At 43.2% G+C, this 17,203-nt stretch overlaps 1 protein-coding gene across 6 annotated transcripts; it reads right to left on the bottom strand.

Moving 5' to 3' along the window:
• Nucleotides 1-175: 175 nt before the first annotated feature.
• On the bottom strand, nt 176-16,488 carry aclyb (ATP citrate lyase b). Of its 6 annotated transcripts, none has more exons than XM_054768617.1 (30): nt 16,417-16,488; nt 12,823-13,004; nt 12,511-12,633; nt 12,077-12,139; nt 11,294-11,484; nt 11,075-11,154; nt 8,632-8,762; nt 8,213-8,331; nt 8,004-8,140; nt 7,783-7,844; nt 7,559-7,676; nt 7,312-7,466; nt 7,143-7,236; nt 6,890-6,946; nt 6,421-6,450; nt 5,865-6,006; nt 5,579-5,747; nt 5,401-5,505; nt 5,135-5,331; nt 4,982-5,063; nt 4,803-4,913; nt 4,459-4,586; nt 4,280-4,373; nt 4,033-4,187; nt 3,814-3,964; nt 3,589-3,732; nt 3,392-3,505; nt 1,519-1,601; nt 1,282-1,358; nt 176-1,204 (listed from the first exon to the last, which is right to left on the bottom strand). In XM_054768617.1, exons 2-30 carry the CDS (start codon nt 12,979-12,981, stop codon nt 1,110-1,112), a joined length of 3,366 nt encoding a protein of 1,121 aa, XP_054624592.1. In that variant the 5' UTR covers nt 12,982-13,004; nt 16,417-16,488; the 3' UTR covers nt 176-1,109. The 6 variants fall into 6 exon arrangements, with proteins under 6 accessions (XP_054624592.1, XP_054624590.1, XP_054624591.1 ...); XM_054768615.1 differs by having other exon boundaries at nt 16,304-16,441; XM_054768616.1 differs by lacking the exon at nt 16,417-16,488 and adding an exon at nt 15,238-16,410.
• Between the last annotated feature and the right edge of the window lie 715 nt (nt 16,489-17,203).

Genomic DNA, 17,203 nt, shown 5'->3' with positions numbered 1-17,203 from the left:
TTAAAAAAATCCTCTCCAGTACGGTATCCACGCTTGATTTACCAACAAATTTCTTGGTTGTAGTTTACTGTGTAGACTTGCAATTCCTAATACAGTACTCTGATTGTGGTTAACCTGTATATTGTATAATATGGAATACAGCTGCTTGACAACACTACAATAACCTGAATTAAAAGTAAATAAATAAGGTCTTTATTGTACCATTATGACAGCATGTTACAAAAAGCATATTTTCCCAGTTAAATACAAGCAAAACAAAGGTCTGACAATGCAGGTTGCAAATTGGGAAATTACAATAACACCTCGAGCTTAAGTAAAGTCTTCAAAGCGGAGACGCCTTCAGTGCAATAGTTCCTTCTCCAAAAGATTCTCTCACTGAAGCTCACTGGGCTCGTTTGCCCTAATCATGCTTCCACATTTGACTGTGTGTGTGAGTAGGGGGATGGGATGCTTCTTACAAAAGTTATCACATTAAAAAGATGAATTGTGTTTATAGTAGATATTTTAACCAGGCTTAGAATCTGTCTATTTCTGACTTGGCTAAGCAAAGGTATATTCATAAAGTGACTTTGGTTCTTCACAAGAGTTTTTTTTAAACAGAAGCAGGAGTGAAACTTGAAGGCATTTTGAAACTAGATTTGGATGATCTTAAACTGAAGTGCAGTACACACAAAACACACAAGCAAACCATCTGATGGCCTAAAATAGGCAAATGACAATAAATAAGGATTAATGTTTAGTACAAACTAGACAAGTATTGCTTGGCATTAATATTTAACACTTGATTCCATGCGGTCCAAACAGAGAAGCAATCCAAATTCTGTCCAAAAAAGTACTTCTGTTTTTTTTTTTTTAAGTAAGTTTTGTGCTCTGACCTCAACATACATCTTCAACCATTGTTTATATATTGTCAAAAACTAAATCTAAAAATATAGTTCCCCTTGTAATCCATTAAAATCTAGATGTAATTCTTCTACTCAGAACTGTCAATCAGGATATACCCTTCCTGCCCTTTAGGATGACTTTCTCCCCCAAGGCAGCAGTTGTTTTTATTCAGATCGTACATGTTATGCAGGCGAGATGTGACGGCCTCCTCTGGAAGTGTGTCCTTAAATGGACATGTGTTCAGGAAGGACGTAGGAGATGTCATCCCAGGGGTGACGGTACAAACCCTGCTTGAGCCTCTTCTGGTCCAGGTAGTGGCCTGAAGTGTAACACATAATAATGTGAGACTGAGAGGTGAGGCTTGCGATGACAACACTCTTCCTGGGCAAGACTCACCGATAAAGCCCATACTTCGGCCCAGGACAAAGATGCCATTGAGAGCGCCAATCTCTACAAATTCGTCAGCTTCGTCACTGGAAGCAATGTAACAGTCACATGACAAACAATACTGAACAGTGTGAAGACAATGCCCCTATTTGGTGTCCGACCATTGCCTACATTGTCTACCATGAGCATGCTCATTAGTGATGTACGTTCTCTATCTTCATGAAGGATTGACGAGAATATTCTTACCGTGTGAAGCCACCACAGGTCCTAAGTAGGTCCACGAAGGCAACACCAATAAAACCATCTACATTGAGGATAAGGTTGGGTTTCTAGAATGGGGGGAAAAAAAAATGCAGGAGAGTCCAAAGTGTGGCCTGGGGCAATTTTCAAACTGTAGCTTTTTTATTGGCCCTCAGCATATTCTAAAAATTAGTTAATGAGACATATTATTACCATAATTTCCAATGTATAAGCGGCTACTTATTTCTTATCTTTAAACCCTGCGGCTTATACAGCGGTGCGGCTAATTTATGTTCATGTTCTGATGTTGTGATATCTCCTATACTTCAGAACTACCAATGGATTGGCAGGAGCCAATCACGAGCTACAAGTGAACTCACGGCAAGCCTATTGGAAATCGCAGGAGGTCATTACTCAATATAACAGTCTGACTCACGGTGTCAACTTCTAAAGAACGCTAAAATCACACAGCAACTTAACACTCAAAAGGTAATTAGTAAATATACAAGACAGGTAGCAGTTCATTGGCCAACGGCTTCCAGGTGCCGGGCCACCAGAGAGAGCTCATGACCTCCTGCCTCGTCCTCTTGGACTTGTGCGCGACCCATTATGTAATTTTACGACATGGACATATGCGGCTTAACAGTCCGGTGCGGCTTATGTATGTACAAATCTGTTTTTCTCTCTAAATTAAGTGGGTGTGGCTTAAACACCGGTCCATCTTATACACCGGAAATTACAGTAGATGTTACATTCATTTTCTTTGTCATCAGTAACATAAAGCTAAGGTGTCAAGATGCCATTGTTTTGGAATGGATTTAGCATCTTTAATGTATTAAAGTAGTCCTCCATAGCATCCTTACATTTTTCTGTATGTGGCCCTTGCTGGAAAAAGTTTTTACACCCCTGGGGCCCGTTGCACAAAACTAGGATAAGGGATTATATATAACTTATTCGTGAGTTGGTTGCACAAAAGTGGAATAGTGGAGAGGGGGATATGTTATGGCATACTGTAAATTACCATGGAGATTTATTCTATGGAGTTAGCCTGCTCCAGGCCAGGTTAAGGTCCAGGATCTATTTAATCTCATCCCTTGTCTCAGTCAGCAGTCACCATAAAAGGAAACGAATAGTTATTCCACTGCACTTTGTTATCACATTCAACTACACCCACTGTCATTACTTAAACATTTGTGATCATTAATTTGCAGATAAATGATTTTAGATGTTGCAATCAGGAGATCATTTATTATTGGATCATTTACAGTCTCCGACTTACTATATATAAAATACACATCCCATATAAATACAAATACACATCTGCAAGATAAAAGTTATACTGTGTGATGGAATTACAGTTACACAATTTCACTCACATCTTAAATCAATTTCACCTACAATTTAAATTGATTGATAATCTGAGTATGACTACGTTTTTAAAGATATTGCGTTGGTTAATGTGGATGTGTACTACATTACCCAGAAGGCTCGAGGGGAAACCGGAAGTACTCTGTTGTAGTATTGCAGATCACCTCTGCCATACTTTGCCACGCTTTCTCTCTTTGTTTTATGACTGTGGCTGTGTTGCCTTTTTTTAATTTGCTCTTTTACCTCCTCGTAAGCCTCCATGAGGATTTCCGCTTCCAATGGGGAAAGAAGGCCGCTCTCGTTCACCTGGCTTGATCAATCTGTGTCTGCTCATCCTGGCTTGGTCTTTGTGACACCAATTAAGCTTAGATGCTCTTGTTTTGGATTGTTTGAACTCTGCTTAGTCATTTATTCTGGATGTCTGAATCCTGCTTTTGTGCAACGGGCCCCAGGTCTACAAGTATTGTTTTGTTTCATTCAGGATTGTTTACTTGATGGCAGCTGATGGTACCTTGGAGGTGGTGATCTTCTCCACATCTAAGGCGTAGTCAAGCAGATGAGTAGAAGGAAAATGCTGCTTCACAAAGTCCTTGAGTATCTGCACCCGCATGTCCGGGTTGTTGATCTAGAATCAGCCAAACGTTGCAATTCCTAGATTTTAATTTCATTCTTAAAATAAGCCATCTCATGATTGTTTAACTTGCTTACTGATTTGACGCGGTGTCCAATGCCCATGATGAGCTTGCCATCCTTCTTCATCTTGTTGACAAACTCCATAGGCAGCATGCCGCTATCAAAGGCCTTGCTAAACTGCTTAGCGGCTGCATCGAGTGCCCCGCCAAAACGGTCTCCCTGGAACGTGCAAGAATAAACCTTGTTAGTGCGATGAAAGATTTCTAATGGCTTGATCAGGCATGCATGATGGGCACTGACGATAGTGAGCAGGCCAGACGTGAGGCTAGAGATGAGGTCCTTCCCAGCTCGTGCACAGACGATGGTGTTGTGTGCCCCAGAGACAGCAGGCCCATGGTCAGCAGTCACCATCAGGCACATCTCAACGAACTGGCAGGCATAGCGTGGCAACCTAGACACAGTACAACACATCAGATCTGGTCCTCTTAAAGGAACAGACTCTACATTAGGTCTACACACCTGCGTTGGAACCAGAGCAGTCCCAACACTCCTCCTAAACCCATCTCCTCTTTGAAGACCTCAGTGATGGGCATGCCGGCGTAGATGAGCTCCTGGCCTCGCTCGTCACAGATGCTGGTCATGAAGGAGGCTGGTTTACGGATCAGGCCTAATTCCTGGAAAAAACGGACAGACAGGATCAAAGTTCCTAATCAATATTGACAGCTTTTTCCTGTTTTCTTCTTAAGTGTCTTGATTAAGCTCTTACCCTGGCCCAAGAGTAATCCATGGGTACAGTTGGGGGCGGCACCTCCTGGGCAGGAACAATGGTCCCACTGGCCACCAGTTCATCATAAACAGTCCTGTTTCAAAATGACAATAACAGGGACAACTTTAAACTCTCCACTGACAAGCTCTGTGCGAGGATCATACAGATTGACGTCTCACCTGATGACATCACCCAGCTCGTCAAAGCTCTTAGGTACATAAGCTCCGGCTTCCCTCAGGGCCTGGTTCTTGGCCACTGCAGTCTCCGTTGCTTGGTTGGCACATGCTCCGGCATGGCCGAATTGGACCTGAAGAGGGCACAGAAAGGCAGATCGAGCTTAAAAACTCCACAGTAAGGATTTTATCCAAGAGGAGACTGAGGGCAGTGAGAAAATGGGCTGCTGCAGCAAAATGGAAACTTTGGAGTGTAATACTACACCATCCAGAGCTAAAGCAGGGTAAGCATGTTTATTGTTCTCATTTCTCATTGTATGAAGTTGTGTTCATAATTGTCGCTAACAGACCTCTGATGCAAACATGGTAGCGCAGGTTCCGATACACCAGCACACCACTGGTTTGGTGATCGTGCCCTCTTTGATACCTTGGCAGATTTTGTACTCCTCTGTGCCACCAATCTGAGTGAAAATAGTACATTTTTATCATCATGCAACTGATACAGTGTAGCATCATCAAGTGCCTCAACCTCTCCCAGCACCACGATCATCTTAACCCCTGGAGTGTCCTGGTAGCGAAGGACGTGGTCCATAAATGTGGAGCCCGGGTATCTAGACAAGAGACGACAACCATGAAGACTTTCTGTGAAGAGGACCGGCGTCCGTCTCCTGAGGCCCTGCACCTGTCTCCTCCGATGGCCACACCCTCGTAGACGCCGTCAGTAGTACGAGAGATGATGTTGTTCAGCTCGTTGGACATGCCCCCTGAACGCGACACGTACGCAACGCTGCCTGGACGATAAAGCTTGGAAGCGAGAATGTTATCCAGCATGCCACCGGTGTTGCCTATCTTGAAACAACCCGGCTTGATGCCACCAACCTAGAGGACAGACAAGAATCCATGGCTTCCATCATGAATAAATCATAGTTATGACTTAAGGCTGCTTACTGTGGCTGGGCCAATGATAGTGACGCCTTTCTCGTCCGCCTTCTTGATCATCTTCCTGGTCTGAGCTTCAGGGATGCCCTCAGCAATTATGGCGATGGTGTGAATCTAGAAGCAGAGGTCTCCCATTGTTTGACATCATCTCTGATGTTAACACGTGCACAGCAGTAAGTGTTTCTACCTGCGGGAACTTCATGACCTCCATGGTGCTGTCGAAGGCTGAGCGCAGTGACGCAAAGCTGATCAGCACGTCCACCCCGGGGTGCTTCTTCATGGCATCGGCCATGTTCTTGTAGACCGGCAACAGGATCTCTTTGTGGCCCCAGTAAAATTTCTGCTTGTGATCCCCACTACAAAAAAAACCAAAAAAACTTTTTAACTGGGCTTGGAAGTAAGACACAAATATAAGTTGCAGTCTTGTGGTAGTGTGCATTACAAAGTGGTTCATTTCATTTTGAGGAACCTACGTGAATGGGTAAACCATGGCGGCTACTGAGGGTTCCTCTCGGGAGCAGACATAGTCAAAGTCCAGCATTCCTTGTACAGCTCGCGTCTGCATTCCCCAGATGACTGCCTTGGTGTGTTTGCTGAAGAGCGTGGTGGCTTTGGCTGGGAGCACAGAGGAGTCAGTAATGGAGGGAGGAAAAAGGAGGATGCAGCGCAGAAGGAGAGGAGGCTGGTGAGGTGTCACAACACATGGTCACAACACAGAGGAAAAGTCACTCTGAAGACAATTTATTATCATTACATTGATTCCCCACCATTGTAAACCCAAAAGTTAGAGCTGCAAATATCCTAACAGCACTTTAGGCACACAAACCTCTGAACCTACAAGTTAACTACTCTAAAAGAAACCCATCAACTTGGTAATAGAAGCGACGCTCAGGACAGCGAGTCCTCACAACAGCGAAAAGACAAGGTCAGAGAGCAGACAAAAAAAAAGGCAAGACAGGGAGGGGGGTTGAGTAGACAAGAAGATTGCGATGAAGACAGAAAGAACAGCATCGTCACACCCTTCCATACCTCCACTGCAGCCTGATGAGGCCTGTACTTCTGAGAGGCCACAGGACCAAACATGCACAAAAGAAAGAGAATGAGTGCATCTTCCTGCCAAAGTTGAACATATTTGGCACTATTTTGGCAACTCTATCAGCTGTGAAAACAATAGGCGCCGCAGATCAGAGTATGCAAAGCTCAGCATTGCTGCCCTCAAAAGCAATTTAGACTATATTTCAAACAAAGTCTAATCTTTGTTGATGACACTGCAATTAAAGCTCTGAACATATCTTCCTAGCAAAAAGGGGTAGCTTTTATAGCGCCAGAGACACCTAGTAGAGCCTGAAAAAACATCTTTATGCAAGATATTAAAAAATCTAACATACTGAGGTACTGCAGTAATGCAGATGTTCACACACCCTCGTTTCTGGTAAGGTAAGCTGGGTAAAGTACATGTGCAAAGCAGCGCAGTCGGGAGGGCACACCCAGAACTTACCTTTCCAATCACCTGTGACCACATTCTTCAGAGGCCACAGTAGTGAATGAAGAGGGTCTTAGAGAAACAAGTGCAAAGAAAAGAAGGGGGTGAGTGAATGGAGTGGACAGATGGTGTGGCAACAAACAAAAAAAAAAAGAAAAAAAAGAGGAAGACAAAAAATGCATCATGGGAGTCAAGAAGCAGGAAGCAGAAATGTGAGAGAAAATGTGGCGTCTAACATGAAGCAAAGGCTATCTGAGCACTGTGTTACCTGCTGAACGACCTGCTTTACACCTTTTGGCAGGAGTGATATCATTGGACATCCTGGATTCAGAGAAAGAGGCGGTCCTTGTGGTAGCCGGAGTCTAGAACATGAATATAGATGTATGTTGGTGCTTAAAATATCCCCTACCCCATAGTGTGTTGCAGCATTAAAATACCATGACATTGTTGCTTGAATTCAGGAGGAAGTTGGCAGTATGTGCATCTACTGGCGGCTGGTTGGGGATGGGCTTGTGTCCCAGGGCCATACCAACAATGGCGGTCATATGGGTCTCTGTTCCAAACACATGGATAGGAATACCAGTGGTCTTCCCTGCAAAAAAACAACAACAAAAACAGACAACTACTGATTAAAACTACTTTGGTAAAAACATTTTTAAAGCCTTTGCCTGTCGCTCTACTCACCCACTTCCCCCATCACCCTGAGCCCCTCCTGGTAGTTGGGGCCACCACGTCGAACAAAGATGGTGACCTCATGCTCCTTCAGAGGACCTTGGTAGTCTTTGATGGCCCTAACGATGCCCTGAGGATGGAGACACATATTGGCTATGTGGAGGACATGGTGTGAGTCTGTACATCAGAACTGTGTTCCTAATGTTGTGGCCAGTGTATATTATCATTCTATTCACCTTGAAGGTGGCTGCAACATTGGTAAAGTTGGCAATACTTCCTCCAATGATCAGCACCTTGCCTGAGGGCACAGGAGTGAAGACAGAAATTTGATTCTCAAGTGACATACATAAGCATGGAGTCTATTGCTGGCAACACACACAGCATGAGCGGGGCGCTTGTGGCGCCTTTCATGTAACTCTTAAATCTCTTTTAAACACAGTGAGTGGCCTGCACCCACCTTCTGGGTGTTTTTCACGAGTCATGAGGGACAGGATAGTTTTGGCATAGTCATAGGTCTGCTGCTCGCTGGGTGCACCAGAGTACTCGCCATAGTTTGCGAGCTCGTCCACACCGCCCAAGTCACAGATGGTGTCGCTCCACATAGAGAAACAAGTCAATATATGGCAAGGTGACAACTAAAAAAAAACTTAAGTAAACAAAATATACCTGTATACTACAGAAGCACCTCCCCCTGCCACCATTGTCCAGATCCTGCCACGAGGGTTTAGTAGCGTCAGCTTGAGACTGGCTCCACTCTTTGCATCCAGATCAGCTATATAGGCCTCCTACAAGAGACAGATCATTTACTATATAAGTACAGTATCTAAAAAAAAGTGAGCACATCCCTCGCATTTCAGAACCACTTTTATTACAGTATACTGTAACTTTTCAAGCGACAATACTATATAAAGTAATCTTGGTTTGACTCAACACATGACCACTGACTCAACACACAGCCATTTTTGTCGAGATAGCAGGCAACACAAGAGAGACATAATAAAATGTCATGTTACTAAAATGTGAGGGGTGTAGTCAATGTATGATGTGCATTGTGAGCAATGACACAAAACTGTTCATAGTCTCACCTCTGGATAGGCCTCTCTACCAAAAGGTGGTGGAAACTCCACATTCCCCCACTTGGCCTTGCAGATATAATCAGCTGTGGCATCAATCTTAGCTGCCATGTCCAGGATGTAAACAGCATCCTGGGTAACGACTGGAAAGTAATTCAGTTAACTCACAAGATCTTCAAATACAGACCTGATCAAAATCTTAAGACTAGTTGAAAATATTGCTAGAATCTGCATTTTGCACATTTATGCAAAAGCAAGAAGGGGCAGTGAGACAAAAACATTTGGAACTTGTAATTTAAACAAAAACAAAAAACTGAAACAGGTTGCTTATCAGCTGATCAAAAGTTTCTAAGACCACAGACTATTAAAGCCAAAATCTGCTAAAAATGTTAATTTTCTGTCAGGCATTCACACTGTCATGCCCTCCTGATGGCTAAAGCTAAGAAGCTTTCTCTTTTTGAATGTGGTCGGATTGTCGAGCTGCATAAGCAAGGCCTCATGCAGTGTGCCTTTGCTGCTGAGGTTGGGCGCAGTACATTTTTTTGAAAAGATCCTGAGCAAAAAAGTCAAGTGGTAGACCCAAAAATAAAATCAAAAAAAACCTCACACCTGCTCTGAGCCGCAGGATCCGATTGGCTGTCCATCAAGACACAGGGCGGTCTTCGACCAAAATTAAGGCTCTTACTGGTGCCGACTGCAGCGCAATAACCATCAGACGGCATCTGGGGGAAAAGAGTTTAAAAAAACAAAAAAACAATTCAAAGACCTCGTCTCCTTCAACGCAACAAAACTGCCCGTTTAGACTTTGCCAGGGAGCATCAAACATGGGACATTGAAAGGTAGAAAAACATTTTATTCTCTGATGAGAAAAAATGTAACCTTGGCGGTCCAGATGGCTTCCACCGTTACTGGCATGACAAGGAGATCCCACCTGAGATGTTTTCTACCCGGCACAGTGGAGGGGGGTCCATCATGATCTGGGGTGCTTTTTCATTCAGTGGAACACTGACCCTGACTGATGCAGGGTCGTCAAACGGCGGGTGCTTACGTGCAGATGTTGCAGCAGGCATCCCTCATGACTGAGGGTCCTCGTCTGTGTGGTAACAGCTGGGTTTTTCAACAGGACAACGCTGCAGTTCACAATGCTCACTTGACCAAGGACTTCTTCAGGGAGAATAACATCACTCTTTTGGACCATCCTGCATGTTCCCCTCATTTAAATCCCATGGAGAACATTTGGGGATGGATGGCAAGGGAAGTTTATAAAAATGGCCATCAGTTCCAGACAGTTGATGCCCTTGGTGAAGCCATCTTCACCACTTGGAGCAATGTTTCCACTAGCCTCCTGGAAACACTCGCATCAAGCATGCCCAAACCCATTTTAGAAGTGATTAACAAGAACGGTGGAGCTACTCATTACTGAGTCCTACTGAGGACATTTTTTGTTCTGGTTTGGAGAGTTTTTTTGTTATTTTTTGAGCGATGGTCTTAAACTTTTGATCAGCTGATAAACAGCCTATTTCAGTTTGTTGTTTTCAATAAATTTCTTTTTCAAAGTGCTTGTCGTCTCACTCCCCCTCCTTGTTTTTGAATATTGTAGCTCTGCTTAAAACCTCATTAAGATCCAAATGTGCAAAATGCAAATTCTAGCAATTTTTCAACTGCTCCTAAGATTTTGATCAGGAGTGTATGTAACCAGCTTTAAGTACTTAATTAATTTAGATCCTAAGTTCCCAAAGTGGGGTACACCAATTGTAATAAGGGGTACGTGAATAAAAAACAATTAGTGCCTAACACTTACAATTACTAGTGCGCCTGAACGCCTCATGCCGCAAGAACGTTACGAAGAGTGTTTCATCTTGAAGATTTCACTTATATTGGTGTTCCAATCCCCACACGATGCAGCGGTGAAAACCTGTCACTGTGAGTGGGGATTCCCCCCGAAAATGAGGCTTTACCGTTGGTTGTAAGCATTATTGTACTTCGGATACAGATTTATCATGATAGTCAAACATTCCCCTTGGTATTAAATGAATATGCAGACTTAAACAAAAGCCATTGTGAGTGGACAAAAAAAGTCAAGCTCAAATTTAGCCATTCAAATCGAAGGATGCCAAGATCAGACTGGAATAAAAGACATGTAGGATGATTACTTATCTATTTATGAGTGCTCATGTGAAACTTTATCAAAATGTGACCATGCAAAATACATTTGACACGGAATTACTGTAAAATGAATGAACCAATTGATTATGTTCAATATTTCAAGTTAATTAAGATAAAAAGGTTTATTTTTTTAAGGATGCAGGAGAAGAGGGTACAAGGCTTCAGATCAAATGTCTGAAGGGGTATGCGACTGTAAAAACTATGGGAACTACTAATTAGATGAATGAAAGCTCAAAGGTTTCCACTTGTAGTATTTATAATAATTAGCTTTGCTGTAAGTGAAAAATACCTAAAGGGTTGATCTCCAGGTAGGTGAAATAGAGGTCCTCATAGAGGTTGAACAGACCCACTATAAAGCCGGCCAGGATTCTAAAAAGGAGGAGGAAATTAATCAGATTAAGAGCAAAAAAGCTCAGAATGTTCCCTTTGAAAATGGGGTACTGTAATGTCATTGTAAGAGCTGGACAGAGGGGATACTTTATTGTGGTGGGGAGTTTGCACCACGTACTCTTTCCTGTCATCAGGAACGTGTGTGAGCAGCTGCTGTGTCACTTGATCCTCACTGAGCTTGTCATCAATGGCAACCATCAGCCGCTGGGCTTTGGCATCCACCTCGCCCACTTCAACGCCCCCCTCGTGGTGGAAGAGCACGTGGTCACCCTCACGTGTGGCGTAGATGCACAAATAAAACTCTTCCTCCTGGTCGGCAAAGAAAAGAAAAAGAGGGTGCAACCGCAGTTTAGCACACAGGCACAGCAACAATTCTGCAGTCCCAATCAACCTTAAATACAACACCGGTGAGGTCGAACAATTTGGAAACTGACCAAAATAAGAGCGCCAGTGAAAGCAAAGAGGTAACATGTGATGACGACAATTGGATATTTCATTTATTGTGTTGAAGAGGCGCACATGCACGCACACGCACGGCTGCTTAGTGCAATATAGCGACAATAAGTCTACATCGATAATGAAATGAGAAAAGAATGTAACAATAATATATACATATCACGTTTCTATAGCGCTTTCCTCTGTACTAAAAGATGTACCCCTCAAAGTACATGATTGTTAAGATTTATGATACAACTTATTTTTCCACTTGTACAGCAATTAACAATATTAAAAAGTGTCATGTGTAATGCCTCTGTCACATGTCTTTAATGAAAGTTGTTACAGTTACACATGTTAAACTTAGAACATTAAAAGGTTTTGTGCTAAAAAAAATGAGTCAAAATGTAAACAAATGTAAACAAATGGTCAACATTACAGGTTCCACCATGTGTGATTGAAGTACCTGTTTGTGCGCAACAAATGGCTCGATGAGGAAGTTCTTCAGCACACCCTTTGCCTTACCCACCTATTGAAAACACACACTTCGTATCACACATCACGTACTGTATGTCTAACCTTGTCTAAGAAAACACAATGTCACACCCTGCCATGGGAACATCAGCCAGTGTCAAGGGCAGGGACGCCTTGCTTTGCGCTCCAATGCAGTGTAACATGTTCGCAAGTATAGCGGACCAGAATAGACCAACCATCCTCCACTCACATTACAACACTTGTGACCTGGTAGCAAACGTATATGCAAACTCATGCCTGGGGGAAAAAACAAGTCCTCCACTTACTGGCACTAATGGGACAAAAGGCTGCAGCTAACATTCTTATCCATATTATGCACAATAAAAACAAGCATTTCCGACTTTAATTGAAAGGGGGCACACTCACGGTGGTCTCCTTCATGAGGCGGCTTTTGAGCCACTCCTGAACACCCTGCAGGTCCAAGTCGATTCCCACCAGTCCCAGTTTACCGCGTCGCTTGATCAGCTGGTCTGGCTTCACCACCAATTTCTTTGGATAAAGGCCAGTCAGAAGATAGTGAACAAGAAGAAAAGCATGCATCCTGGCTTGGTTTAATAAGATCTGTGACAGGAAATTAAAACTCAGAGGCCTAAAGATCAATGCATAATAAAAAGCATGCACTGTTTACTTAAAATGTCCTTGCATGATCATCTCGTTATAAGTTGCACTTTGTCGTACTTCTGTGAGCAGCCATGGATGCTCCTGCATGAGATGAGCCCAGTTGGTCTCAGCGGTAACACTGACATAGCGGAACCGGTTTTGTACAGCCACCGAGGTGCAGATGTACTTGGACAAGAACTCCTTTCCAGTCTGCTCCGAGATGGCTTTCGCCGACATGGCAGCACTTGATCACACAGGTCCTTTAGGGAGAAGGAATCAACAGCTTGCCATTAAAGCAATCAAGATGAAGCCCAATAACCATCTGGAACATTCGACTGTGCAGGCAAGGGTACCGAATGAAGTGCCTTGTGAGTGTGATCATATACTGTAATACAAATGAATGGACAAGCTTGTTATGCTAACAAATGTCTTCAAAATCTCTAATAAATTTGTAAAAAGCAGCAGCAAACTACATGACCATGAAGGGTTAAAGGAGTCAAGTTGGGCCACATAACCACAAACCTGACAAAACTTATTACACGAAGTAGCCCTGTTTCTTCACTGAGGTTTTTCTGCTTATTTTACTATATGGTGCTGCAAAAGTCTTCATTCAAACATAATTTCTCTGTGCAAGTTAAATACTACAATATGGACCAGTTACACTGCAGACAGACTTAAACACTTTTTAATGTTGCTATAAATGACGACAGGATTTGACACATTAGACCTGCAAAGACAATCTTCTGTTTAGATTCACTAGAGGGCGACTGATCCAAACTGATTATACAATTCGCATGAATCTCTAACTGAAAACCCTATATCTAAACAGATGTGACATATGACTTAAAACCTACTGCTACATAGAGGAAAAGGCTTCTTGAGACGTCATCTGTACTTCTGTGTAGAAGGTGTCGGACGTTTCGCTCCTCATCCGAAGAGCTTCGTCAGCAAACTAATAAGTGCTGGTAGCTTAGGCCTTAAATACAGTAAGAGTGGGCGGAATTGGTGTGCCAACACCCTCCTCCTATTGGTTCGTTACACTAAGCCTGGGCGGAGCAGTGGTATAATCCTATCCTGTTATTCACACCTACGATAAAAGGGAAGTGTCGCTCCCTGAGTTGGGTATGAACGACTCTGATACTGGCTTGTTAGCATCTAACATAGAGCGGAACAAATACCAACTAGTGCTGAGGGAAAGAAAAAGGAGACACAACATGTCCAGAGAGCGCTCTCAACCTGTGGGTACCCACGGTGGGCTTTTAACAAATGTCAAAAGAAGAGAGTAGGGAAAGAAACCCAAAAGCCCACAGAAGCAAAAAGGAGAGGAGTGGTAGTCCCTTATGTAGCGGGGGTCTCCGAAAAACTCCAGAGGATCTTATGGCAACACAAAATTCCTACCTATTTCAAACCAGTAAATACCCTGAGACAAAAATTAGTGCATCCTAAAGACAAGGCTCCAAACCAGAAACAGAGCAATGTGGTCTATTCCATCCACTGTAAAGATGAGGAATGCAAAGAGCACTACATTGGGGAAACTAAGCAAATGCTCCAAAAAAGGCTTTATCAACATCGCAGGGACAATGCTAGTGGTCCTCAATCAGCAGTACATCTACACCTGAAAGCTACCAATCACTCTTTTCAGGACAGCGAGGTTAAGATTTTGGCCAAAGAAAACAGATGGTTTGAAAGAGGAGTAAAGGAAGCTATTTTTGTCAAACAACAGAACCCATCATTGAATCGGAATGGTGGTTTGAGGTTTAATTTGGACCCTGTGTTTAGCAGGTTACTGAGACCAAAACCCACAGCTCTTAGTCTTGCAAATGAGGTGAAGGCAGGGCCGAGCCAGAACAATAGATGCTAACAAGCCAGTATCAGAGTCGTTCATACCCAACTCAGGGAGCGACACTTCCCTTTTATCGTAGGTGTGAATAACAGGATAGGATTATACCACTGCTCCGCCCAGGCTTAGTGTAACGAACCAATAGGAGGAGGGTGTTGGCACACCAATTCCGCCCACTCTTACTGTATTTAAGGCCTAAGCTACCAGCACTTATTAGTTTGCTGACGAAGCTCTTCGGATGAGGAGCGAAACGTCTGACACCTTCTACACAGAAGTACAGATGACGTCTCAAGAAGCCTTTTCCTCGATGGACAACTCCTGTACGACTGAGAGCCTACACAGACCTACTGCTACATAACTACAGGTGTCACTCATAGGCTCGACAATCCAGTTTTCTAAGTGTCCCCATGCAGTCAGACCTGCTCTCCCTCTTGCCCAGTTCCTCGAGTGTATAAGATCCCCTTTGGAGGAAATGCAACAAGCTGACTGCTGGAGAAACTAGTCTGTGCAACTGTCCCAACTGGTCCAGGAAATACTTTTACTCTATAAACAAATGGAGAGATTAAGCCATCTTGTTGACACGAATCTAACTGAATATTTGACTGCTGATAAGACATTGCATGGCTCAGGTGGTAGAGTGGTCGTCTCCCAACCTGAAGGTTCGATCACCTCCTCTGTCCTCCCGTGATAGTGTCGAAGTGCCCCTGGGCAAGATACTGAAGTTGCTCCTGATGCTGCGTCATCAGTAGGTAAATGTGCTAGCAGTGTCAAAGCGCCTTGGAGGTGGAAAAGCACTATACAAGTGAAAGACCATTTACATGTGCATTCAGTGGTTTGAAGTCTGCAAGTTTCTGAGCAAGAAATCAGCTTGCACGATAGCTAACTGGGATTTATCCCAGCAGGCTATGATGACTGGTAAAACATTGTTTAGAGCTATTAAGCCATAAAATGTATGTCACTATGGAGGCTGCAGCTGGATGCAGACGGGAATATAAAGAGGCTCAATTTTGGTGGTGATCCAGCAGCTTCCATAGGAGTAGTTCATTCAAAAACAACCTCTGGAAATTGGCACAAATCCCCACCTGAAATCCAAAATGTCTGGCTACCTGTGCGTTTTACAGCATGGTTTGCATCTGGTCATATCAAACGTGTGCTGCATTTCTTGTCAATTGGGGCACCTTTTCTAGGTGGCGCTACTGAGCGGGGGATCATTTTGGGAGGGTCGTGCCTGGGGCCCCTAAAATATGTACATTTTCAACAGGATACAGGTGTGCTTGAAAAATATGATGAGTTTTGCAGTATGTTAAAACCAAAAAGGCATAAGTCAACTGAATGACTCCATCCACAATGCAGATGATTAGACTAGTAACTCTTAACCAATGAGCATGTACATTAAGTACTTCCTGGTCAAGAGGGAAGCAGTGGACAAATGCACTATTGAGTCCATTAGCAACGCCTCACCTCAATGTTCTATGAAAATGTGAGTTCACTCAAATATTTTGGATACATATTTGAGAGAAAACAGCAGTAACAAATAAGTTAATAGTGAGAATATGACATTAAATGTAGCGTTAGCAATAAGAGCATCACTCACGTGCTCATCCGCTACCCTAGAGACTCGTCACAAGAGCTAACAAGACAAACCTAGCTAGCAGCGTCAAGCAAAGATGCTTGACAAACGTACAGCAATTTTAAAAAACATTAGGCGCAAACACTTGCCTAGTCAAAAGCAAATAAAGCGAACGCCTCCCCAAGGGGTAAACACCACGACTACAAAGCGACTTCTTCCCCAAGCGGAGCGACCTCCCTTCCAGCAACCTCCGTCGTCGTACCATAATCTGGCGAGTTGGTTGGGCGTCACAGGGAGTTCCTGATTGGTTTGCGTCTTGTCACGTGGCTATCCTCGGCCGCACCTACAGGGTGAAAGAAATCAAGAGCTGGCGTCAGAAAACGCAACTTTTTATTCTCGTATGATAACATTTCTTTCTTCTGTTGTAACCTTTTAGAGCAGGGCTGGGCTATTAAATCTCTCTTCCTTCACTATTTTTCTTTTGTCTCTGTTAATTACCTCCAGACCTGACCTTGATAAGTGAATTTCTGCACAGTTGCATTCCTTATTTATAAATCAAATATTTTCGTAGTTAAAGCATAGAAAACCTGTTTAGGCCCTTCTCAATTCGGTTTTTAACATTAGCGCCCTCTAGGCATGAAATGACACCCTTATGATGATTCACTGACCAAGATGCTGACCTATGACCCACATGATGACTCATGGCAAATACTGTACAGATCTTTCTTTCATCTACAGGATGTTTCGTTGGTGTTTTTGCAGTAGTTCTTTGAACACAGAAGAACGCTCATGTCATATAGATCTTTGACTAGTATCTAGCAGTAGGTTCTTAAAAGCTGCAGAGCGCTCCTGTCATACAGGATCTTTTGACTACTGTACATACTGCAACACAATGCAACACTGAAACACCTTGGCGATCAATTCATCCAGAACACTTATTGCAACACACACAGGTTTTATTTGTCTGAATGGCTTATATTCTCTGATTGTACTATATTGGGAAATATTAATGTAAAAGTGACTACAAGGGTGTTATTTCATGTCTAGAG

The sequence above is a fragment of the Dunckerocampus dactyliophorus genome, chromosome 2, assembly GCF_027744805.1.
Source record: "Dunckerocampus dactyliophorus isolate RoL2022-P2 chromosome 2, RoL_Ddac_1.1, whole genome shotgun sequence".
NCBI lineage: Eukaryota > Metazoa > Chordata > Actinopteri > Syngnathiformes > Syngnathidae > Dunckerocampus > Dunckerocampus dactyliophorus.
Note: the sequence above shows the minus strand (reverse complement) of the source record. Positions and strands in the feature narration are given on the sequence as shown.

Coding starts and splice junctions, on each gene's coding strand:
- aclyb (XM_054768617.1), bottom strand. CDS start 12,981: ATGTCGGCGAAAGCCATCTCGGAGCAGACTGGAAAGGAGTTCTTGTCC. Junction 11,155..11,293: donor GTTCCTGATGACAGGAAAGA/GTACGTGGTGCA, acceptor CCTCCTTTTTAG/AATCCTGGCCGGCTTTATAG. Junction 1,602..3,391: donor AGAAGATCACCACCTCCAAG/GTACCATCAGCT, acceptor CCCCCATTCTAG/AAACCCAACCTTATCCTCAA.